The 25,761-nt window shown below is 45.9% G+C and overlaps 1 protein-coding gene across 1 annotated transcript in view; it reads left to right on the plus strand.

Annotated features, from left to right (window-relative positions):
* The window catches only part of LOC144128634 (cell adhesion molecule Dscam1-like), a 222,856-nt gene that overhangs the window by 37,872 nt on the left and 159,223 nt on the right, over nt 1–25,761 (plus strand). The window contains 2 exon segments of the mRNA XM_077662175.1: nt 22,915–23,048; nt 23,050–23,245. Of these exon segments, the coding sequence (XP_077518301.1) occupies nt 22,915–23,048; nt 23,050–23,245 (330 nt within the window).

The following is a 25,761-nucleotide window of genomic DNA, read 5'->3' on the forward strand; positions in this document are numbered from 1 at the left end:
GCGCGAGAAACCGTGCGTTTAAAGGTGGCTGCAATAAATTTATAATCACTCCAGTTATTCGGACATTGGTTATGAAAAAGCTTTTTCCATGCTGCCTTCCTCCGCCTGTAATCTCTTGTACAGTCCGCATTCCACCAGTTAGAAGAATTCCCTTTTATTGGCCTCACCAGGAACTCCGACTTTTTACGGCTTTCCTCAATAGCCAGACATATGCTTGCTGACTGGTGGACCTCGGCGATGTTAGACACTGGAGCAGGGCAGAGCGCAACGCCGTCTGAAATCTGTCATAATTTACATGTGACCGCAACTGAGAAGACGCCAGAGTAACACGACATATGATATCAAAATGAATAGGTATATGATCACTTGAAGTGCCGCTATCAACTGTCGACCAATTCGTTACGCCAATTCCAGGACTAATGAACGTGAGATCTAAAACAGATTGAGTGTGTGAGCGAAGATAAGTGGCCGATCCTGAATTTAAGCACATCAGGTTGTGATCAGAAACCCAGTCCCAAAGGCGCTTGCCGCACGAATTAGTCCTAAAACCCCAAGACACATGGTGAGAATTGAAGTCCCCAGCCACGAGAACTGGGTTTTTACAGTTTACGAGTAAAAAATCCAGAGGTCTAACATCCTGAACTCCATTGGGGAAATAACAATTTGCTATTGAAAATGGAGAGCAACCAGGAAGGACAAAGTCTATTGCCAAAATCTCACAGTCAGGAGACATTTGTTGAAAAGATACCACAGCCCTGTGGCAAAATTTTGAAGAGACTAAAGTTAGTAAACCCCCGCCTCTTGACTGGCGGTCTAGGCGAAATGACCGGTAATTTTTGATATGAAAATGTTTGTCGGCTGAAAGCCACGTTTCTTGCAGAATAATGACATCCGGATTAAGCTGAGTAGAAAGGCAGTGTAAATCTGTGGAAGCGGAAAGAATAGAGCGACAGTTCCACTGCAGAACTCGCAACGACGCTATGGTTGCGGAAGTCTAGCAGCAGCAACTGCCTGCTCCAAAATGGTATCCTTGGGTTTAGTGCCAAGCTGCTTCTTCTTTGACTTGGGCTGGGTGCCCTGAGAAGACAACGAATGAGACATGGGGGACCCACTGCGCTTAAGAAGCCGCGCATCAGGCTCCACCATCTCGGAATCATACATTATATCAACATCCCTCGAAGTACCCGAGGTAGGTACAGCGGAAGTGACAGAAGTTTGTTCCTGGGGTTGTGATGCTACTGGAATTTGAGACCGGATAAGAGAAGAGGGAATTGTTGTCGAAAGAGGTGCCAAACTAGCCTGCACGGCATGTGTAATCTGAGCCGCTAGAACATTTGTAAAGCACTCCGACACACTTGCGACAATCTTTTCTACCATTTTAGACATCGAAGCCTCCACAGCAGCCGCAATTGCCTGGGACAGCGTTGAGTCTAGCATGACACCTTGCCGAGCGGTCACACCGGCATAACCTCGTGCACGTTCTTTGACCTCTGAAATAGCGTCACGGCGCGAACAGCGTTTCCTGTCAATTATTTCCAGAATTTGAATTTCCTGAGCTCGAGAGGGACAATTTGAGTAGTTTGCAGAGTGCGCACCACCGCAAAGGCAACACTTCTCATTCTTCTCAGTGCAGGTGCTTGTTGTATGACCATCCCCACAGATGCAACACCTCAAGTTGGATTTGCAACCGCCAGCGCTATGTACATAACGCCAGCAGTTGTTACACTGCAGAGGCCTTGATGATAATGGGTCGACCCGAAAAATTAGAGGCCATGCCTTGATTTCAGAGGGGCAGGAAGTGCCGGCAAAGGTAGCAATCACTGATTCAGTGGGCATCCACACGTTGTTTACATCCCGGCTACAGCGGTGCACAGCAACAACACCTGCAGCCGACAGAAGCTCAAGAGTCTCTGCCGGAGATAGGGAAGAGTCTACACCTCGTACAATACCCTTCGTGCATGCCAGATGAGAAGGGATGAAAGAACTTACCCGAAGGGAGGCAAAGGATGAGGAGTTTAGTAAATCTCTTACACAGGCAAGGTCTGGCGATCTGCACAGAATCCCACCGCGTCCAAACTGGCGAACCTCTGAGATGGACTCATAATGAGAAGTCGTCGACTGGAGAGCAGCCCGAACAGCACCAGGGTTGTTCATCCTGATAGCACCACCAGCCTTAGGCACCAGCGCGACAGGGATACTGCCGACACCACTGCGCAAAAAAGCTTCCAACGGTAGGAGATCAGTTGACAGAGAAGCCGACCAGAGGGAACTCCCCTGGCCGGGAGACTGGGTGGACATAGTCCGGGCTTACTGCCTTACCGCGCAAAGACGCAGAGAGAAAATGCCACAATCAGCCACCCGAAACTTAGCCGATCGTTCCCAGCAGAGCAGAGCCGTCGGGGCAGCGATCAACAGGACGGCGCAAGGGTTAGATCGAACGTCGCCGACGAACGTCAGGATCTCAGGGTCAGTCAGGGTCGCCGCTAGAACGCAACTTCCTCCTCGTCTTACTTCTGGCCGATGTGAATCGGCGGAATATTTTCTGCGGCAGAAATCGGTTCCGGGCCGATCGGGTTTTCCAGTTGGTGTTTCTGAGGAATATCTGCCGTGGAGGCGGATTCAGCTCGCTCACACCGCCGAATGCTCATGTGTAAACGATCCTCATTTGAAAGTAATAACACCCATCTGCTGTTCTCGCATTACTCACCTTGTTCTAATACGCACACGTATGAAACGAAAATGCACGTACGTAGCACTTATTTTTGTGTTTGGCCAAATGCACCTGTAAATGCAAAAATCAAAGGTATTGGAGCGCTTGCGCAGCACATTATTTTACATCCGACTTGTAAAATTTGTGTGCAAACAAGGACCCTTCTTTTTCACGGAGAAAGCTTACGTTCGAAGCCCAATTCGGCACGCTTCTGTTTTCGGCAATGTACCGGTAATGACGAATGCATTCGGGCATATATTCTTCGAGTCATTTCAACCCCGGCTTTGAAGGCCAATGATAGAGACAGCGGTGCCATTTTCACCTTTCTCCCTTCTGCGTATTGCCGCGTACGTACAAAACGTTATCGCTTTGACGCCGAGGTGTTTATATTCACACAACTCCATAAAAGGAATCTTTGAATCTCGCACTCAGCACTGCGCTTTAGAGCTTGCAGCGACACATTCTACAACCGTACGAGAAAAGGAACTGTTTTTCCTTATGTAGGACACCTGGCTGCTTTCTGAGGCACAGCTTTTGCTGCCGAGCAGAAGTGAACCTGACACGCGCCCGGCACATCCGTTGTGAACGGTAGGCATGATGTCAATTAATACTCAGTGCAAGAAATCTACAGTTATAGCCAGCCGTGCTTAGCGTTCATAATTTCTGAAGACGAATGTTTGAGATGCAAGTTCAGAAGCTCGAATCGTTTTTTTCTTCTAAATTTAAAGCCATTGCCACCTGACGGCAGTAGAGGGTACTCAGAAATCGCTCTCACACAGCTTATTTTGACGTTCGCTATCTCTGCTAATGACATCAACTGACTCCGTTTTTGCCAGTACAACCCCGGTAGTATTTATTCATGAGCCGCCAGAAGGCCTGTTTGTCTGGAACACGTTTAAAAGAGCGTCATACTCCTATGCATTTTATAATCGATTTTGCATAGATAATGCTCACGAACTGCAGGAATTGTAGAAACATCTGCACAATTCAGCAGTCGATACGCGGCCAAATCGATACACGACTAGGTCGCGCAGTGATGAACAAGAAAACATCCTTTTTCGCTAAAGTTTTCTTTTATTCTCTTATGCATAATAGTGTGTTTTAAAATTTGTTACGGCGCCTTTCCCGTACGGGTTTTCAAACAAAAAGTAGCTATAACGAAGATGGCTATAACCACGAAAATAAAAATGCACTGGTTTTTCTGAGTTGAGTTGATGGGTTGCATGAGTGCCAATGGATAGAGTCCTCCATGGAGAAGGGCGTCAAATGCGCCGTGAAAATATCGTTTAAGCTGAAACTGCAGTAAGAGGTTGCCGTTGCTTAGAGAGTATCATTTCATTGACGAGCGCAGATGAATCGTACAATAAATAGAGAGTCACAAAAGCAATAGCATTCATCTACCATCTGTCAGATTTATGTTCCCTGCGTCACGCAAGATGAGAGCGTGGGGAGTAATATCTTAATTCTGGTTGCTGATGGGATGTGTTGCCTGCACTGGCGTTGGACGAGGCTAAACGGAGATAAAAGTCCTGATATGGGTTTGGCAGGAACGATCGATTACAAAAATTATTTTTGAACCTCAGTTAGTGCCTTTTTGAGCTCGTGTCGATTCAGCACGAAGCCAGCAATATCCCAATGCATGTTGAGTTCCCTTAACAGCCGATTAGCAAACTTTTGGTTGTGCTTTCCCCAAAATATTTTACGTTGGGAAATTCCAGTTAATTTTCAGTTTTGGTTTTACGAAGCATTCAAATCATTCCTATCAACGGGAAGGAGTTTTATCACATATAGCAAGATTTCACTATAACATTAAATATGTCCACAGATCTCTCCTCGGCAGGCCTGCACTTTTTTGCTGTTAACATTTTTGGTATCGTCAAAAAAATTCCTCATTAGATTTCTCTGGCAATCTTAACTGCTCGATGCGAGCGATGGAAAAATTTTGAAATAAATATTCCGCTACTAATCGGAAGAATGGGTCATTACCTTTCATTGTTTTGATGAAAGCACTTAATACTATTCCCATATTCAAAACTTTTGTCGAAGAATGCTCGACATGTAAATGGACTCTTTTATAAATATGAGAAAGCCCATGCACTCTACCGCAATGCATATTTCGAGATATTAGGGGTAAGATCCCATATAAATCACAAATTTTAAGAAAATGGCATATGTTGTGGCACTTATAGGTGGAGTGTAACGTTAGGATGTCCTCTTCTCTAACCTCATTTCTCCTGACTGTTCATAGGCAGCAGGTTTCTCCAATAGACAGAAGATCTTGTTTCATGTAGATAAAGTTCTTTGTTGTCAAGTTTTTTCAAAAGCTGACTCTTATCTTATGCAACTTGTATTTTATACTGATATCGCATGTAACTCGTATTACACGGACATGCTCAGATAAACCGAACCACTTAAAGCCCATCAACGCGGCGCTGGAGCAGTGGGAGGTGACGCTGGCCAGGGGCACCCTGCAAGACCAGGAGGCGATAGTCGCCATCGCCAAAGCGTAGGCGGAAGCCACTGGATTCTCAGACTGAGGACACCTCCCCCCCCCCCCTCCCCCTCTCCACACACACAATCAGCTCCGGTCTTTTTTTTTTACAATCAAATGCTTATTCTCTCTCTCTTTAACTCGTATTCAGATGTTATTCAGAGGGCGCTCCTTCAGCCAGATATCTCTGGTATTTGGTCAAGAATTATTTCCCTGTAGCAAAGCATTGGTAGTACGTATGACGTGAAAAACAATGTCGGGGTTGTCAATGAATCTCTACAACAGGTCAAGTTCGGTAAATCAAAAATGAGCAAAAAAAAATTATTGATGTCGCTGACGTCAACGATCGAATGCGAAGAAACAATCTCCTGATGAGAGGATTCTCCTAAAAGTGTCATAAAGACTGTGAGGATTCTTAAGTAATTGTAAAATAATTCTTCTCCGGGGACCCTAAAATAGACGCTGGTGACATGAAGCCCATTGAGGTCCATCGTGAAGTATCGAAACTTCAACTCAGACGCTGAAGCATTACGTAATGCTTGCGAGCTGAAAGACCTCGAATCTTCTAAGGTTTGGAAGAAGGGCGATTGCTCGCTCATAGTGCTCGAAAGAAACTGCACGAATGCGCTAAGACAAACCCTACGAGAACAAGCGTTTCAATATTCGCTTGAACAGGCTTCACAAGCACGGCTGCATCTATGAGCGCAATCCAATTACAGGCAGCGTTGCGCAGATCACGCGTAAGAATGCATTTACTGATTGCTTGGCTTTGTCAGGTCTCTCTCAACCCGTTCCTGCGTGGGCAAATTCAGTTTTCCTGGCTAACTTCCGGAGCGTTCTTCTAGAGACTGACGCATGTTTGGTAAATGCGTGCTCCGCAGACATAATCTCTGGTGCTGAAACCTCGCTCTCTGGCGAAATTATCAACTGCAAGCTCGCGCTTCCTAATAATTTGGCTCGTTTTCCGGAAAGATAGAGATAGCTCCCGAGGCGGTGGAGTTATGATCGCAGGTAAATACGGTTGCTAACCATCAATCCGGCAAATTGACGCATTCTTATTTTGATGTCTTTTAGCTTTAACATGTAAAACGCATTCTTAGTACTTGCTTTTGTCATCCTGAGAGCGGATTTAATTAACCAGGTTACAAGCAAGTTTACAAAGTATATCATTGCCTTAGGAAGCGATTTCGACTAGCTCTGTGTCGACTGATTATCTTCTTATGTAAGTCCTCAGAATAAGCGCGCCGTATGGATTGGCTTTTTTTCATTTGCTCTAGCTGCATCACCTTTCAAAGCTCACAGTCGAAGGTACCCGCGGCAGTCAGAGCTTTGACTTGCCGTTAACTAACCATTCTGATCTTACTACCATAGACGCCATAGAGGAAATTAGCGATCACAGGCTGGTATTACATTGATCCTGTAGCTTCCCTGTGCTGAAAAAATTAAAATAAAATGAAAACTATGCGAGTCTACGCTTGTGTCTATTTAGAAAGAATTAATTCGATGCGTTCAAGTTGTTCCGCCTGGTTTCTTGATAAGTACGAAATGCGATCCGCAGACCAGATAAGGTAAGTTTCTGGGCGAGTTGGTGACGATATTCTATGACTACAGCGCGACGAACTGGGCATAGAAAAAAGAAACACGCAGAGACACAACACAACGCTGTGTTGTGTCCGTGCGTGTTTCGTTCTTTTATATCCTGTTCGTCGCGCTGTAGTCATGGAATATCGCTGACCAGAACTGGTGTCGGTTATGCGACAAGCTCAAAGAAGTAAAGGCTACCTGCATTCCAAAATGTATAATCAGTGCAAGATCAGCTGACCCCTAGTTCAGACGAGGTGTCAATAGAAGTCTGAATACAAAGAGGAGGACCTACAAGGCAGCCGCACGTACCAATGCACCCCGTGAGTGGGAGTGATGTAATAACTTACCCGAAGAAAAAGAGCCGCAATTCGAGAAGTTTTCTAGAATTATAGGAAATATTTTAGCCACACAGACCAATATACTAAAACTAACCCTAAAAAATTAGGGCGGTAAGTAAATACCAATCGTGATCAGGTAGTGCCTTTCTTAACGCATGAAAATGGTTATGTTTTGGCTTTAGAACATGTCATTGACGTGTTCAGTGAATTTTTTCAAGAGGTGTTTAAAAACAACTTGCCATGTAATAGCTCACAAGTGCCACCTCATCCACTCAGTTTTAGTTGTCACTTGCCGTAATCACGTAACAGGAATGGCGAAGGCGATGATGAGGCCCCGATGAAATCACCACCAGGCTTCGCAAGTTAATATGTTTTTGATTGAAAAGAAATTCAGAGCTGCACTTTAAGATGAAGACACAGAAAGAACTTGGCAGGATGGGTGCTGTACAGCCTAACTAAAATGCGTAACCAACTAACCCATCAACTTGTCTTGCTAATATGGTAGGTATCATTTCTTTTTCCCACACTCTTTCAGCAATCATTTCACTCAAGATGCATCCTGGATGACTGTAAGATTACGCACATCATTCCTATATTTAAAGCGGAGACTATTCTGAGCTGCAAACTCAAGGCAGATTTCTCTTATACCAATACGCTGCAAATTATTTAAATGTATTCTACTTCAGCATATCAAGCACCGAAACAATAATATTAATAATAATATTAATAATAATAATTGATTTTGGGGGAAACGAAATGGCGCAGTATCTGTCTCATATATCGTTCGACACCTGAGCCGCGCCGTAAGGGAAGGGATAAAGGGGGCAGTGAAAGAAGGCAGAAAGAGGTGCCGTAGTGGAGGGCTCCGGAATAATTTCGACCACCTGGGGATCTTTAACGTGCACTGACATCGCACAGCACACGGGCGCCTTAGCGTTTTGCCTCCATAAAAACGCAGCCGCCGCGGTCGGGTTCGAACCCGGGAGCTCCGGATCAGTTGCCGAGCGCGCTAACCACTGAGCCACCGCGGCGGGTCAAGCACCGAAAACCAGCACGGTTTTCGGTGCAAGCGATTTTGTTCAGCCAAATCATTTGAATTACTTACTGGCTCACACTGCTCACTGTGCATATCCCTTGATACAGACTCAATTTTTGTCGATTTTCTAAAGACTTTGCTCGTGTTCTTCACAAAAGCTAACTTTTAAAAATTAAGAGGCTACAACTTGACGATGACACGACCCTATCGGTAGCTTAATTCCTCACCAAACGAGGTCTATCAGTTAAGATAAATGACAGCATCTCTAACGCAACATATATGAAATCAGGACTGCCACAAGGGAGAGTACTCGGGCCGTTGCTGTTTTTAATGTATATCAATGATATAGCAAGTAACATCGACTCATCAATTCACCTTTTCGAAGACAGCTGCGTCGTTTATGTTTAAATAACAGACTCTAACGATGTAACACACAGAAATTCTGCACAAGCGCTTTTTTTCAACAGGAATTTGTTTATGAGCGGCATTTTTTATGTAGATCATAAGATTACACCATAAAAATCAATACATCTGCCGATCCCTCCTTGGGACACTTCTAGTTTCGACTGTTTATTGTCAAAGACGCACCCTTTTGGTTTTGCATGGCCTCCTTAACTTCTCGATGGGAGCGCAAGACATACTTTAAAAGCAATATTTTGCTACTCGTCGGAAGATTACGCCATTCACATCAATATGTTCATAACTGTATATTACACTGTTCCATAACTGCTTTACAGTTGATAGTGACCTCTAGAAAACTGGACCTGACACGCTTCAATTTCATTTAAACAAACTAAGTGAATGGTGCAGTACGTGGCAAATGAGAATTATCGCAGAAAAATCTAAAAAATCTTATTCTCTCCCGTTCCCTACAATTGTTTAATCATTTTACGATAAAAATAGAAGTTCTGTATCTACTCCTTGCATAAAAATGTCAGGGAAGTGACTTGCGTTACAATCTTTCATTGAATATTCGCATCGAATGCTTCACCAGTAAAACACTGAGGAAATTTGGTATTCTAAAAAGTCGTTTGCACCTCGCAAATTCCGGCGCAAGACATCAAGCTCGCATTTCACTGATCCATCCCAAGAATGTGCTTCTATTATATAGCATCCTCAGCAGGACTTCTTTTGCAGCTTTCTCTAATCTGTCGACAAAAAATAAGCAAGGTTTAGTACATAATCATATTCAAGATATCAAAGTGTATCATTACTTTCAAGAAAAGTTGATCTACCATCTCTTGCGACGAGGAGAGAATTTGTCCGGTTATCATTTTCCTCGCACCTTATATTATAGTACGTCGGAATTTACCAGTTCTAATCTTCCAGCTACTCGCGTGTTATCTGGTTTCCATCACGCAAAAAAAAGTCTGCGCAACTTTCACACGTACAAAACATATGAAAATTCACCGCTAAATTTGTCAATTAAGGAATGAATTAGTTGCCGCCTTAAATGGCAGTTCTGACTGAGCCATTCTCGTTTCAAGCAGCATTCTTAGCTTTTCTAGACACTTTGTAATCAGACTGTCCTGTTGCGTTATGTAGTATGAGCTCGTTTTTTTTTCTTCACTTTTCTGTCTTATGTTTTTAACGCGATGATTTCGCAACGTATATTAATATTTATTTTTTGAGTTGCTATATCTTAGTTGTTTGCATTATGTTCCGTTCAATCTCAACGCTTCGTGTTAATCTCTTAAGCTTGCATGCGCTACGTACTCGATTTTCAAACTGTTTTGGCACGACTGTTTTCTTTGCTCGTCATAGCAGCTCTGTTATTTAGTTGAAACATTGACTCCGTGCTTATATTCCTTAATCTTATATTAGCTTAATTCCTATGTTGTTCATTATCCTTGCTTATCTTGATAACAACACAATCTCTCATCCTGGTCATTGCTATGACCCTGTTCTGCATTCCTGCCCCCTCCCCCTCTCTGTGTAATACACTGCTGGGTCTTTATGGTATATGAAATAAATTATGATCTCGTCGTTTAGACGACGATATGAGAGATAGCTATAGTCGTTCTGTTTACAATGTTGAGAGGAGACAGTGCAGTAACACATAGGGATGTGGAACGCATAGTTTGAATGCAAGGGTAACTGACAAGATATATAAGCTTTTCGTCGTTAACCGGCAGTTTCTTATATTAACACGATGTACAAAGGGAAACACCACAGACAGATTGAGGAGGCCGGTACAGCATGAGGAAATTTCTAGTTAAAGGTTGTTCGAGGCTGACGCAAGTCACGGCTATTTGGATGTAGAGCTCGAATGTTTGGTTACTCAGTGGACTGCTCTTATTGCTGCTGTTGCGCGCAGTGGCTATTGCTGGCGATCATAATTATGATTATGAGAGCATTTTATTTGTACATATGCGCTTTCTTTCTGTTCACTTTGCCTCGGCAGAGCAGCTAGATTCAAGCCGGACCGAACGGCAGCGGCCCGCTTGAGATGCTGAGCATTTAGTCGAGTGGCTGCTACAGCTGCGTCATTTCACGTCCTCTTAAAAGTGTGTGCGCGTGCCGCTGTGCGTTTGCGTGTGCGTGGCAGATACGTCGCAGGTCGACAGGAATTTGGCGACTAAGCGGCTCGTTAAGGGGAGAAGCAAATTAGCGAACATCAATTAAGTGCAAATGCGAAAAACGAGTAGATTTGTTGGTTGTTTGTTGTGAACCTTGTATAGTGAAAGAAGAAGAAAAGAAATTCTAAAGGAACACCCGCCTAAAAAGCAAGCCTCAGCGACGGATGCCCAGTGAGATTTCGAAACGAGTGGTATTTAATAGCCCCAAGCGGAAAAGTTGTATGATTAAGAAGCAATTTTTGCGAGCAATTATACAACAGAGTGCAATGAAATGCAATTTTATGCAGAGTAGTAAGCAGTACTATCTCTGAACGCACTACGCCTTTTTGGAGATACGAATGTTTCGTAGCGGAACAGAAAGTGAAAGCAGCTCTGAATGTTCGATTTATCAGAAAAATTACTAGGCGGTCGTTGCCGCGATCTCCACCAAGATAAAAACAAGCAAAGTAAAAGCTAAACCAACATCATAACTTCAATGGTTTAGACATACATGGTAGCGCAATGGCGCGCTCTAAACAGAAAGGAGTAAATAAGGAGTAAGCTGTTCTCTAGCACAGTCGCTAAAGGACAGCTTACTCTCTTTTTACTCCCTTATAGGCGTATTAGCGTTGAGTGCACCGACTCTGTCACACTTCAGCTTTCGCTCCTGGTAAGCAGTACAAGGGGAGCTTTTTCTGGTTTCCTTTTTCTGTCCATATTTTGCAGCGCGAAACGCTTACAGACCTGCAATGCACTATGCTCGCACCACCCACTCGCGTGCTACTCAATGCCGCCAACAAATCCCACGTCCAAGTATACTGCGCCATAAATCCCCAGCCAGGCGTATCTGACGTAACGCGCGACGGGGCTGTTCCGACGTCCCGCAGAGCGCACATCAAGTAAACGGTATCGCGAATGCCGTCGCACGGGAAACCTCACTTGATGACCCGTCACAGCAAAAAACCACCGGCGAACCGGACCGGGAAAGAAAGGCCGCGGTGGCCATTTCAACGTATTCGGCGAGTGAAATGTCAGACACTGGTCGGCGCGCGCTCTTTTGACGGCTTACTTAGGCCACATCGTTTTCAATACCCAAAGCACGCGCCCGCGCACGCACGTATGTCCAACGCGAACGGCTTTGCACTCTTTGTTCACAGCTCGACGTTGCATAATGCACACACAACACGGCAGATAAACAAGACTCCGAAACAAAGGCAGGAAAGGAGGAGAACGAATGGAATAAAAGAAAGAAGGGGTAAGAAGCGTAGAGAGAATAGAGGAAGGGACAGATAGACGATGTGCGCGCGGGGTGCGTTCCAGCATTCCGGAAAAATATTTCAGCGGCCATATTTTACTCCGGTCGCTACTTGTCTGTACGCGTACATGTGTTCGGGTCGCTGCGTGCGAGCACGCGCGAGACACACACGAGGCGACGGACCAAGAAAGGACGAAGGAGGAGGAGGAGGAGGAGGAGCATGAGAGGCGACGGTGTAAAAGTTTGATTCGAAAGGCGCAGAAAAGACATCGCTCAATGGCGATAAGAACGCCTGGCCGCCTCCTCTGTCTGCGGCGAGCCACCAGCGTGTTTCCCCTGCCGTGCCCGCCCCTCGCATGCCTTCTCTCCGGACCGCCTTTAATTTCTTCCTCGCTTCATTTTTACGGCAACGCTCGTTTTTTCCTACGCTTTCTCTTTTTTTTGCTTGCACGCTAGTCGATGTTCCGGCTGAATGCGACAAAGGAAAAAATACAGATATACAGCCGGAAATAAAGCCGGGTGTCGCGCGCATGCGCTCCAGAGTCAATCTATTATGAATATGGCGTTGACATTGCGTTCACGCGCTGGAATAGCTGGAATGACAGACCTGCTGCACGGACGGGATGTATTATTAAAGAGCAACCTTTCCGACGCCGTTCTTCTTCCGTTTTCGGAGTCTTTCTCCCCTTGGTTTCTTTATTTTTTGCTCTTTTTTATATTCATCATATCCGGCTGCCCGCATCTTTTCTTGGTTCTTTTCTACGCGCTCTCACCGTGACAGGCGGAATGACGTAATTTTAAAGCTGCCGGGAAGATACGACGGGCTTGCTTCATTCCATCTTTCTCGAAAGACCGCTGACAGACGCCTCTGGAACCAGAAGTCACCAATAAAACGCTGTTGTTTTATTTTATTTCGAGTATCAGATTCTTTTTTTTTTTCTCTTGCATCCCTGCAAAATTGTGAACAGACTTGGCGGTGTTGTTGATCAATCTCTTCATCGCTCTAACGCTGCAGAAACTAAATATAGAATAACGCTGTGCCATTGCTGAAAGGATGCCGATCGCAAATTGACGGTTATGGAAACAGCGGTAAAATTCGCTGGCACCTGTCATCCCCAGGAGCTTCGCTCTGTCCAATATGGCGCAGGGCCTCTTTCGCTCTAACCCTGTCTAGAAAGTTTTCAAAACGAAAGAGACGTTTTATAAAGCTCGTAATTGCGCAAAGGAAGCCGGCTGGTATGTTAGGATCTTTTCGAAAGGAAGGAGTGATGAACGGAATGGCCCCGCCTACGAAATTCGCCTCAACCTTTCATAACCTACCTATTTCAGTGCTCAGTGGAGATGAGAACAAAAGCTCCTTCGTCAAAGTGTTCCAGGGTCTTTTTTTTTTTCACCTCCAAGTTTTCCCATAATTCATTCAAGCATCAAAGATCTTCGCACGCTTGCTCTATGGTTCTGCACAACAAAATGACGTCCTCGGCTTGATAGCACTTGAAACGCAATAAAAGGGTTTATAATTTTTTTTTAGAAAGTGTCATTCGTTAGCACCCACATCGTTGTCAAGACGTTACGTGGTCTGTCGCAACACCGCTTTGACACTGTGGAGAGAAACGACAAAAAATAAATTAGAGCCCAGCCAAAAGATTGCAAAATCAGCGCCGTTGGTATGATTTCGTGCATGCGTGCGTGCGCGCGTGCATGAGTGCGTTATCAGTTAGGGAGCCCCTTTTTCTGTTTTTTTTATGTGCCCTCATTACGCAGCTGCTGTACCGCAAGACGTGACAATACATTGCGTTTTTTTTAATTAATTAAAAATGCACATGTGTTACGCCGTCTTTATTTGCGTAACTCGTGGGATTTTTCCCCCCTGCTTGTCTCTACCCAAATTTTCACCCTCTATTTGTGTTTTTGTTTTTCTATATGTCGCGGAATATAAAACAACTAAATCGTAAATCCGCTGGTGATACACCTTAACCATCTATTAACACAAGTGAAACCAAATGCCTTAATTAATATCGAGCAGTGAACGAGGTAATTTGTTTTGCGTCACCTCAGCCCCGATCTCGTATAAAGAACAATCTCATATTCTAGGCGAATAAGGGCGCAGACATTTGGTGCGTTATTCTGTAGAACGTTCATTAACATCTCGTACGGCATAAAAAGATAAATGCAATTAAATATAGAAGACGTGCTAAAAATTAATCTGGAAACAATCACCTATCAAGAATACAGTCATACTTAACACTTTCTTCTAAAAGTGTAGCTGCGGAAAGTCATTCAGTTTATATTGTTGTTGTCGTTATTGTAATTTTTTTATCTTCTTCAAGATCCCCTGGCCCATTCAGCAAGGGTTTTGCGACCGTTTCAACAATTCAGGAATGATGTCACCATAATTATCATTCAGATATTCAAGACGTAAAAAATTGCTGCATTCTTTACATTGAATGAGTCTGAGTTTTTGAAACTCCGGACGCGGCGCTTGAGCGTGCTGCGTGGATCCAAACTAGGAAACTTCCTCATTCGCGGGCGGGCCTTTAGTGGCGGACCACTCCGCGGAACGCTTGCACTTCTTAACGAGTGAAAAAAAGAAAAGCGGGATTCAGAACAACGGCGGCAGGAATCCTCGGCGGCGGCGACGACCGCACAAGCTAAGCAATCCCAACGCGAATACAAGGCGACCAGAGCGCACCACTGTCGGCGCTTCGTACAAAAGGTTCTCTGCGCTGGTTAACGAGGGAGCCAGAAAGCGGCTCGCTGAGCTTTGTCGTCTCGGATGTCCCCCCGCGGCCCCCGGGAGCCCAGGGGACGACGTCTCGTGTTCCCGAACAAAGATTTACGGGCACCTAATGATCACGTCCTCGCCCGCGCCGCCACCGCCGCCTCTGCCGCGGCAGCGTCGTTCTCGGTCGTTCGCGCGCGCTAGCGCGGGCGCTTTGAAACGAACGCTCCCAACCAGCACGCCGCGGCTTGATGGCGAGAAAATGTTGCACCGCTGGCGCAGAATGCGTGAGAGGTTAAAATGGTGGCGCCTTCTCACTCTTCTACGCTCTCTCTCCCCTCTCTCTATCTCTTTCCCTCTCCCACGCTTTGACTCCGACTTCTTCCCTCAGCCACTCTGGGCTCCCCGCATCTCGGACGACGACGCACTGCAGCGAAGGCTCTTTCAGGACCCCCGAGCGGCCGAAGATTCGCACGCGCTCACACCTCGTTAGCGGCGCCTTCGTCGTCGTTTACCGCCGACCCCCCTCCAGGGAGCCAGGATTCGGAACGATTACAAAACAAAAATAGCAAAAGGAAACGCGATCACACGCGAAATGAAATAAGTAGAAATAAACAAAAAGGGGCGCGGAGAAAGAAAGATTAGTTTATATCGGCCTCAACTGCTCCAAGCGTGCGCGTTCTAAATTGATGCGACGGTGTTTCGAGGAATTTTCGCGTTGGGTGCGAGAAATATATATAAGGTTTAGTGCAGAGTCAAATGTCGTGGGGAGCAGCCGCGAAGAGCACGTTTTCTATACCGGGGAATGGAGTCATTAGGAATGAACTCATTTGTTATCCTGAACGGTAATCTCTGCCATTTGCAATGCCAAATGTCCTTAGTCGTCCAGAAAAGGTCGCGGCTGCGGATGTTTTTTTATAAACGTTATAGGTTCGTTTTATCAGCGATAACGAATTAGAGTACCTAATTAATAATAGACACATGTAATTTCTAGAAAACGACGCTTTGTTGCGGTATTCCTGTATTCGTACATCCAGGTGGTCACAAATATTCGGCGTGTAATAATCGCCTAAGTCATATTCCTTTGGCTTTCTCTTATGCGTTCGTTGCTTACAAAGGCTGCGAGCCATTGCATCTTCATTACAGTGAGCGTGTTATAATGCAACTGTAGAACCAAACTATTAAGCTTGTTACATCGCTCCAATCTATTCGGTCAGTCATTCATATGAAAATAGTTTTAGTTCTGCTATTTTAATGGTATAAAGCGAAGTTCAGCAAGAATTGTCCGTGGCGGGAGTCGACAAGTATAGTTATGTCTTGCGACATAAATGACGTCAATCATATCATTAGAACTGCCATAACTGCTGGTAATTACCTTTTTTACTTAGGAGCACAAATTTCGCATTTATATTTCACGTCAGTGAAGGAAAGCTGGTGAACAACAATTCGTTACCGCTATTGCACATGCAACAAATGTTGCGGCCTCTCAGGAGTAATTGTGAATCTTTTGGGTGAGTCTCTCAAGGAATATTGCTGTAGTGAATAGGAGTCCAAACCGCATAATGCGAAGGGCCTTAACAGACGACGGTTTCCTTTCGCCTTCAATGAAAACTGAAGCGATATACCGGAGGAGACAAGAAGCTGCGCTAGACTTTCCTTCGCGGCCATTCCCTGGGCTTTCACTGTCCGAAAAGGTGTCAGTGCTGCCGAGAAAAGAGGTAATGAAGTTCTCTATTCCCTCACTTATTTACAACCCCATGAAACCTGGCCGATATTACGTTATTTTTACGCGGCGTCTTCGTCCGCGCCGTCTGCGCCGTCTGGGCGACTTGGAGAACACGACCGGAATCAACGCTGGTTACATTCCAGCGAAACAACCTTTGCGGTTACAAAATTTGTCAACAGATGGGCTACCGTGTTTTTTAACTTGAAGCTGAGTTTACTATTTTTTTAACGCTTTCAAGGAGTCTTCACAAGTGAATGAGGCCTCTGGGTTGACAATGAGCGCGAGCGACAATAATGGTTTGTGCTTGGCCTGTGCTGCTGAAGCGGCTGCGTAAGACGGCTTCGCAAGAGCTGACTGTACACTCGCCAGAGCATACGCTATGATGTTTTTTTTTAATTTCGGCAGTATTTTTCCCGAAAGAAAAGTGTTCTGCGAGATAGCGATGACCTAGTGGCGGCAGGCGAACAATACATGCCACTAGGCGCAGTTACCAGAAATTCGTGAAAAAGTAATCTACGTTCCTCTGTCCTCTTTCTATCTCTCCCCCTTCGTCACCCTTCCCACGTGTTGGGTAGCATACTGAGCGTCACCTAGTTAACCGCTCTCTCTGTTCATCATTCCCTCTCTCTCTATCGGCGTCGCTGTGGTCATTCGCATTTGGCTTAATTGTCTTACTTACAAAAGCATTCTTCTCGATGCAAATGGCATTCTATCAATCTTTGGGACTGGTCTCTTAACTGGACTGAGTGTTTTTTTCTTTTATCATTTACCTCTAAATCACTGTGCATTTACCATTTCTTCTTCTTGAAATGTTATCAGCCAAAGCTCTCTTACATTATTTACTACTCAAACACACGTAAAAAAGATCGAGCTGTGCAAACAAGCGGAGGCGACACTTTCCATCAAAAAGCTTCCATGAACTTTCGAGCTGAAAGCCTTTTACTTCGTTCGATGTCTGTTGCCCAGCTCATGTGTTACAAACGCCCATGGCGAACCGGATCGCATCTACTTTCACAGGCAGAGGTATACCAGCACAGTCGAAGATCGTTAATCAGGCCAGTTTGCAGTGCACGACACGTTGGGCCATATACAGCGACTCGGGAATTGTGTTTTTAGTTCCCTTTTTAAACTGCAAAAGCCAGCCATAATCCTCTGATCGCAGCCGAAAAGCATTGCCATAGAAGGTAATCTGCATACGATATGCTGGAAGTGAGCGTCCGTCGGCGTTTTGGGCTTTTTTTATTCGCAAAAGAGAAGCTAAATTTACATCAAACTCTCGTCTGTTTCAATGATCTATGTAGGGTCGACCACACAGCTCTGTGTTTCTTTGTAGCACGCCTAAGCTTTCCAGAGCTCACCGCGGGAAGGCGCTATTTAGGCGGTAGTTCTAGGGTGCCTCGATGTCAGGACGGAGGCGCTCGCGTTGAGGCACCCTAGGTAGTTCAATATCTCGGTCCTGAATAAGGGTCAATATTTTCCACTCTGTAATTGAGTCAACCGTTGAAGAAGGTCGCATTTACCGTGCGGGGTCTACTGAGCACCTTTTTTTGTTTGGCAAATAAAAACAGTCAATTCATTTAAACTCATAATACACGTAGTGCAAAAATGAGCCGGGCTTTGTTTACAATTGTTTTCAGGAGCGTCATTTCTACAGTATGACGAAATAGTGCCAGCTTTCGAAAGCTGTTGCGTACGACTGCATTTAAAAACGGTATTTTTTCACACTTGAAGGAAATATTTGCGACCAGCTTTTTCATCATTCTATTTTTGTCATCCTTAATTGATAGCTTTGCAGATGAAGCGCGCGTAGGTTTTCGAGGCTAATGGTCCTAATTTTGTTGTTTTTCCAAAGACACTATATTTTCACACCATATCTAACGATAGTGTACATTTTCGCCTATCAGTTACCTGCCATGTCTGAATCAATTGCGTTTTCTTGGCATTTCTTTCGGTATGGCTACATTTTAATGAAAAAGTAAATATGATCATGTTCTCTGCATAGAAAATGATAAGTTAATACGTCATCTGTATTATGGGGTTCAGTTTCAGAAATCCGTGCCGAGTTAGGTACATATGTCGGCTGCGCTGGAATTATGGGGTGCTTAAAAAAAAAAAGCAGTTTTGCGTTGTTGCGCCTTTTCGATGTATCACTACGTTCACCGAAATCCTCCTTTTTTCCCCTTACATAAAATAGCTGTCACTGAAGTTATAGCCATTATGCTTATGTAATTAGCTACATGAAGCTTTGATGTGCCAGACAGCATGGCTCGGCTTACACATCATTAAATGTCGTTAATAACATTTTGGTACAAAAACTGCGAAATTCTTTCTCTCCGATCCAAATATAACACAGCGTATCACCAGGCGCATGCGCAAGAAGCTTTGGTTGATAGCAGGGTCAACTTAATTTCGCGTGTTTGCCCTCGGGCGACAATGCGACACCACCCACGCACTACAGGGGTCCCCGGAATATGAATCCCTCCCGGTGAATGTGAGGGCCGTGCCCTTGAGGGCCTGTCCAAGCAATAATTCCTTGTAAATAATACCGATAAATGCTTTACCCCACCACCACCTCCCCACAAAGCGCACAAAGCTCATGTTTTTAAACGAGTTCTTCTATAGACTCTAACGCGAAAGGAAGAAACAGAAGAAAGAAGCATAAACATAAAGAATGTATTTAAAAAATGCCGCATCAACGACCCTCAAGCGCCCCCTTTAGCGAATCTTAGATTCAGCGGTTCTTCGTCGACACGTATAAAATTAAAGACACGATTTGTGGTGCAACTTCTTACGTATTTATGGCACGTTGACCTATTGTGAGTGAGATTGAAAGACCGCTAGTGTTGGAAGCTTGGCTCGATCATTTATTTATTTTAATTTGTTTTTTCTCGTTATTCTTTTTGTTCGTTCGTCCGTCCGTCCGTCCGTCCGTCCGTCCGCCCGTCCGTCATAAACAGGAGAAATTGGTTACAGCATTCCTTAAAGGCGATATGATCGCTGATGGTCGTGACGGAAGGAGGAAGGTGGTTTTAACCTTTACCTGCGTGTGGTAAAATCAAGAGTACCTATTACTACATGACCGAAAACGACACAGTGCAAAATATAGTGCTTTACAGAAACGAGTGCCCCATATACGAATCTACTCAATAATTACTGACCTGCTGCGTCCCGATGCTACACACAGGTTTTGAGGCGCAGCGTAGCGGAGTGCCCCGGAATAATTTCGACCGCTAGTAGTTCGTGCAACGATGTATCTGTACGCGGGCTATTTTGCATTTCGCGGCGAAGAAAATCGAGCGGCCATGGCCAGTATCGAAGGCCTGGCCTCTCGCTCAGTAGCACGGCGCGAATCTACATAGCTGCTGCAGGCCTCCCTGAACTTGATTGTATCTGCGACAATGATACACAGCGTGATCGGTGCCAGCGCCCTTATTTGTGTTTGAACACCGGCCACCGGGCTTCATTACTTATGCAGTGTGCGTCAGGTATGGCGTGGTACTCGGTAAACGATCTGTTCGCAGGGCAAATTGTTTTTCTGGGTCAAGTTCTTTTTTCAAGGATATCAACACACGGGAAGCGAACAGCAGGATAACGGCTGAGTACAAGACGTGCTACGACCTTAGCACTAATTTGCAAATGATGCGCGCACTAAGTCTTATGCGTTGCACAAAAAATTGTCACTTGATTGTTCCTTTTCTACCTGTACCATTCATTTGGTTACTTGTTCTAGAGTTCTATTTGGTTACTTATTCCCGCAGAGATCGCATCGATATCAGATTATGCTCTTTTCAGGCAAGCATTGATCAATCATTTTTGTGATGTCACTTAAGTGTTTATTAGTGACCTTTGCTCCTTCTGCCGTTTTCTTGTTATTGTTATTCATTTCTTGTTTCGCTTTTCGATCTACTTTTCTAGTCCAATTATATTCATTTTATTGCCTTTTAACCTTTCACGCTATATGATTTATTTTGTATTTTGCACTACATACCTGCCGCTTTTATGTTCTGGTTTTGCTTTTTGTAAACCACTCCCCTGTACAATGCTTCGGCGATTGAGGGCATACGAAATAAATAAATGAATTAAATCATAAGCTCTGCATCTTTAAGTAGCTATGGGAGATCTCTTTCTGTCGATTACTGCTGACAACGCAGCGAAATTCATTTCAGAAGTTGTAATAGCAGTATCATAGTTTTCGTCTTTTTTTTAAAGCTAAAACACTTATTACCAGTTTTCATATGCCCGGGCGGAGATAACCTGTGCAAGAGGTCGAACGATATGCGTGTGCATAGAGCTCGATCGTCACTATAGCGAATGCCAGAGTTCATTCAAAGTCGTGTTCAAAGGTGGTCGACCTCGAGCAGGAACTCGTGCAAATATGAATGCATTTGCTGCCTTGGCCGTTTCGTAACGTCCCAAAATTAACGGTGTGCCTGTTATGCGAACAAATCGATAATGCTGGAAAATGGTGAAGTCGAAAATTAGTGCCGAGGGCGCAACTCAGGACAGTGTTCACTATTACTTGACAGCTTTACTTTGTTAGTTTTATGCCCGATATAAATGGTCCTTTTTGCTGCCAACGCGTTTTCAATAGGAACACAACGCAAAGGGGCTGTCTCCTAGGCAATCATTGCAAGTTTGAACATGATAAATAGCAGGTTGAAAAAAAAAACCAGATATCAAATATTTGTTTACACCCGTGCATACGTCACGCAAAGCTATTGAAGGTTGTGCAGCCCTGTATTTAATTGCAGTCGCAAATTCGTTGAACGACCTTGAGTGTCACGAAATGGTAAACCGATGCAAGACGCAGCACCGTGCGCCGTGTACTCATTTACGCATGAAGTTAGGGGAGAAAATCTTAAGTGAATATTTTCTCAGTGGCCAGCGCTTTCTGATGAAAAGCATGGCGCCAAAGTGAGGTAGTTGGGTGAAAAGGGGCGCGAGTGTATGAACTCAGGCTATATGTTCGACGACTCCTCGTGTCCCTTCCTAGGAGACCTCTTGTGGAAAGAATAGGCAGAAACTTATTGTCCGACCCTATCCAGCGTTACGGGGCCACGCCAACCACGCCATTTTGACGGTTCTGGGTTAGCGTCATCCACAAACCCAAAAACTCGCAGGGCGTTTGCGTTCTGCGCATGCACTCACGCCCAGCAATTCCCTTATTGTCCTAAACGATAGGGTTTCTAAACGTCTCCAATTCCCACGTTTTCCAGGCACATAATAGATACATGTAGCTGTCAACAGCCCAATATGTCAATGAAGCGTGGTTCTGTAGTAACTATTGCACGAAGCATCGTCTAGCAAAAAATCACGGTAGATTTAACGTGGTTAGGCCAAACGCGAATTAGCTGTGCTAGCACTAAGCTAGCACAAGCGCTTCAGTTTCAGTCTGAGTACATTCATAGATCGCTTGGAGTTTTGACAACACCCCTGGCGCAGTGGTGCAGCGGTTAAGCGATGCGCCACTGCCCTGCGATGGCAGATACTGCCGCCGGTGGGGCTCGTGAGGCCCTATGTAGCTTCCCGAGGAACCTGTCGCGAGTTGCGACCAATCATTAATTGAACTGCCACCTGCCACGGTAGGCACAGTGAGCGGGGGTAAATTAATGCTTTAAAAATGTGTTCTTCACGTGTTCCTGAGCAAGCATGACTCTTGGTGCGGGTTTTCTTTATACATCCAGGCATTGAGTTGATATACCTCATAACTGGCCCTAGTTCTCCAAAGTGCCGCAAGTGCTCGATGTCATGAATTCACGTCATACAGATACGTGCTGCGCTCACAGATTTGCGAGCATGGCTTTTCAGTGTGTCTATATCTGTCATGATGAATCAATTACTATTTTTTTTCGTTCAGAATTCTTTCGGTAAAGGGTTAAGAGGAAGTCGCGAGAAGGCATGCAATGACCCTTAAAGAGGTTGGTCCATTTAAGTGACTGAATGGTTTCATCGTAGAAAAGAACCCAACCTCCGCATTTTTTTTCAAATGCATGTTATGTGTGATTTTATGTGTTTATTCGCTTGTTTGTTTGTTCGTTTGTTTGTTTATTTTTGTTTGTTTGTTTGTTTGTTTGTTTGTTTGTTTGTTTGTTTGTTTGTTTGTTTGTTTGTTTGTTTGTTTGCTTGCTTGCTTGTTTGTTCTCTCGTTTGTTTGTTCGTTCGTTTTATTCTTGATTTCACCCTCGACTCCTGAGGCAATTTTCACGGGAGTAACTGTTAATTTGTATTCTCCTCAGTGCACCGAAACGCCTACAGTAGACAGCTAAAGGGCATTTCGCAGAGCCTACGACGCAGGAAAAAATAAAATTCTTCCTGGTCCGCGGCACTGTGAAGGGAAGTGGATGCAATATGAAATGCAAAATATACCTGAAAAAGAAAATGAAGCACATGCTTATTACTTTCCTGGGCATACAACTTAGCTTCGCGTTTCGAAAATAATCGCTGTCTTCAATTAAAGGTAGCAGCATAACCGGTGCTTCCTTTCCCCCTTTCTGCAGCGCTGGTCCCGAGGAGCGCCCTATGCGAGCCACGGGCGCCGCATTTCCTGCACGAGCCCCCGGCTCGCGTGGAGTTCCTGAACGGGACGGGCGCCGTGGTGCCATGCGTGGTGCACGGCTCACCGCCGCCCCGGGGTGACGTGGACGACGCGCGCGGGCCAGCCCTTGCACGAGGTGCCCGGACTGCGTCACATGCGTCCCGACGGATCCCTGGTGCTGCCCCCGTTCCGGGCCGAGGACTTCAAGGAAGACGTGCACAGCGCCGTCTACCGCTGCCTGGGCACCAACTCGCTCGGCACCATCGGCAGCCATGACGTTCGAGTGCGCGCAGGTGAGCGCTTCTTGCGAAGAGGAACTCTCTCCGTGTAACGGGCAGCAGCCCCGAGTGTACTAAGCTGGGTTGTGAGCAACTGAAGCAATATGGCGCATTTACGCAGGCGTGGTGCAGCACGATAGTACTGCAGACAAGAAAAGTGAATGAGCCGCGGAATCGACTTCAAAGCTTCATTTCAGGAGAACTGAAAGCACGGACAGCAAACTTAAGCTTGCCTGTATTGATAGATTTTCGCGCATTCTAATCAGAGAGATGCCAGTCTCAACTAGAACGGATATTTCAAAAGACCCAATAAATAGAGCTCAAGATCACACAGCAAACCTACTGACACAGCGATAAAGAGCAGTTTGCGCAGAAAAAAAAATGGTGCAAAATAAAGTGCCTTAAATACAACGACAGAGCAAATCCACTACGCAGCAAACAACGGTGCGTCAAGGTAATGTTTTTAGAGCGCAGATACCTAAGACGTCTATACCAACATCGCACCCAAACGGTTGACCATGGGGACCTTTTGACTCCTGTCTACCAAATCTATCCGGTTGTAGAGCGCAGCCTGTAACAATGGTCCGTCATATCTGAAATAGCAGCTGTGTTAAGCAAATACACGTAGTTCACTGCATCTAATGTCTCGTGAAGAGCGCAACCGAGTGTCTCTTTGTATAGACCTGTTTGTCTTGATTCATTTGACTACGTTGTTCTCTTCAAAAGAAAAAGTGCAGCGTTTTCGTGCTTTCTCTGCGAAAGCGTGATGCTACGTTTGCGAAACGACAGTTGCAGGTATTCGCATTCCGCCATGATTCGCGTTCCTGCGCCCGCCTTCCTTCCGCCATCGGGAGTTTTTCTGGTGCACAAATATAACGACATCCACCGGCGCTCGAAACCGAGGATATCTGTTGCGCGTCTTCGCACCGGCAATGTCTCTGACATTGAGCAACCGGAAATCGTTAGAGGCTGAGCGGAAGTACAGAAAAGAGTGTCTCGCCAGCTTACCCGCTCGTGGCACGAACAGCAACCCGGAGAGCGCGAACGTATTTACTGACGCAACAACAAACGCCGAAACATAATGTGCCGCCAGAAGCCCTACTTCGCGGCAAATCAGCGAATCATTAGCGCAATCCAAAAGCGACGCTTTCCTCTCCCCCTATTTCGTTCACCCTTCCGTTCTCTGCTGCTGTCAAACGAGATAGATACTAACGAGGAAAATGGAGCGAGGGAGACGACGCTGTAAGCGTAAAGTGAAGACGGAGGCAGCGAGACAATTCGAGAGGCCCAGTGATCGGTCCGCATTGTGCCAAAATGTGACCAATACCACGTAACGAGAGGCGCGCTAACGAGCTCATAGCTTCAACCGCAGAGCGTCCGCTCCTGCGGTCGTTCCGAGCGTAGGGGAAGAGACGGAGGCAGTGGGGAAAGAGGGAAAGGCCTGGAGGACGTAATCTGCGCGCCGCACTCATCGATCCCGCGGCGCTTGGTTCGTTCGCCCAGCGAAGTCTGCAACGGCCTGGCTGCGGCGGCAGCAAACTTTTGCCCGGCTCAGGGCGGATCGAACATGCAAATTATCGAAAGGTGCTCGCGAGCATTACGTTACACCACGAGTGCCGCACACACAACACGGTTGTCTCCCTCTCTTTCCCACTCCTTCAACGGCGTGCTATAGAGAGAGTGAGCAAACGACACTCACTGCTTGTCCCGAGTACGCGCAGCCAGATACAGAGCCCTCTTCCCTCCCGGTGGCAACTTCAGACGACGGAGAACAGAGCCGGCGGAACGGAAGAGTTTCGCCATGGAGGGGTGGAGGAGATGTTTCTCGGTTCCCGAAATCGGCCGCAATCCGGGATTCCGGCCAGAGCGCTGCCTTCTGGCCGGCTTTGCCCGAGAAGGCTTTTTGGACTGCGGCCGAGCGTGAAATGCCTCGTCGCTGGCTTCGTCGTCGGCCGAGTCGAATCCGGATTAGACGGGACCCGCAACCCCCCGCCGCCGCCCTCACTGCCACGTCTGTGTGGGGCGTCTGGCACGCTCGCGCAGCCGTGCGCGCTGATTCGTGTTTTTCTGCTGGCTCCGCCAGTGACTCCGCGGGTAAACAGCCCGCAAGGAAAATGCCCATGGGGCTTTACCGCTTCTCTGCCTTTCCCGCCTTTGCTTCTACGTGCTATCATTCATACCTCGCTCTGTATGTGTCGCGAATGAATGCGGCATAAGACGAGGAAGAGGGGTGTGTGTGTGGGGGGGGGGGGGGGGGGGGGGGGGTTGTCTGCACGGCGCTGTTATGGAAATTATTGACGGCCCTCTTTTGGGACGTCGTGTTCAGGTGCGATACGGGGACGCCGCAGTAAATCAACAAGCGTGCTAGCCATGAAACTCACGATCAAGCACCGCTGTATTTTTTCTCTCCAGAACATACGACATGCGCTTCTTTAAATTCTTTTGTTTCATTATTTGCGGCGAGAATCATTAATGGGAACCGACCCTGAGTTATCATGTAACGGAAGCCCGGGTGTCTTAAGTGGCTCTTC

This window comes from Amblyomma americanum, chromosome 4 (genome assembly GCF_052857255.1).
Source record: "Amblyomma americanum isolate KBUSLIRL-KWMA chromosome 4, ASM5285725v1, whole genome shotgun sequence".
NCBI lineage: Eukaryota > Metazoa > Arthropoda > Arachnida > Ixodida > Ixodidae > Amblyomma > Amblyomma americanum.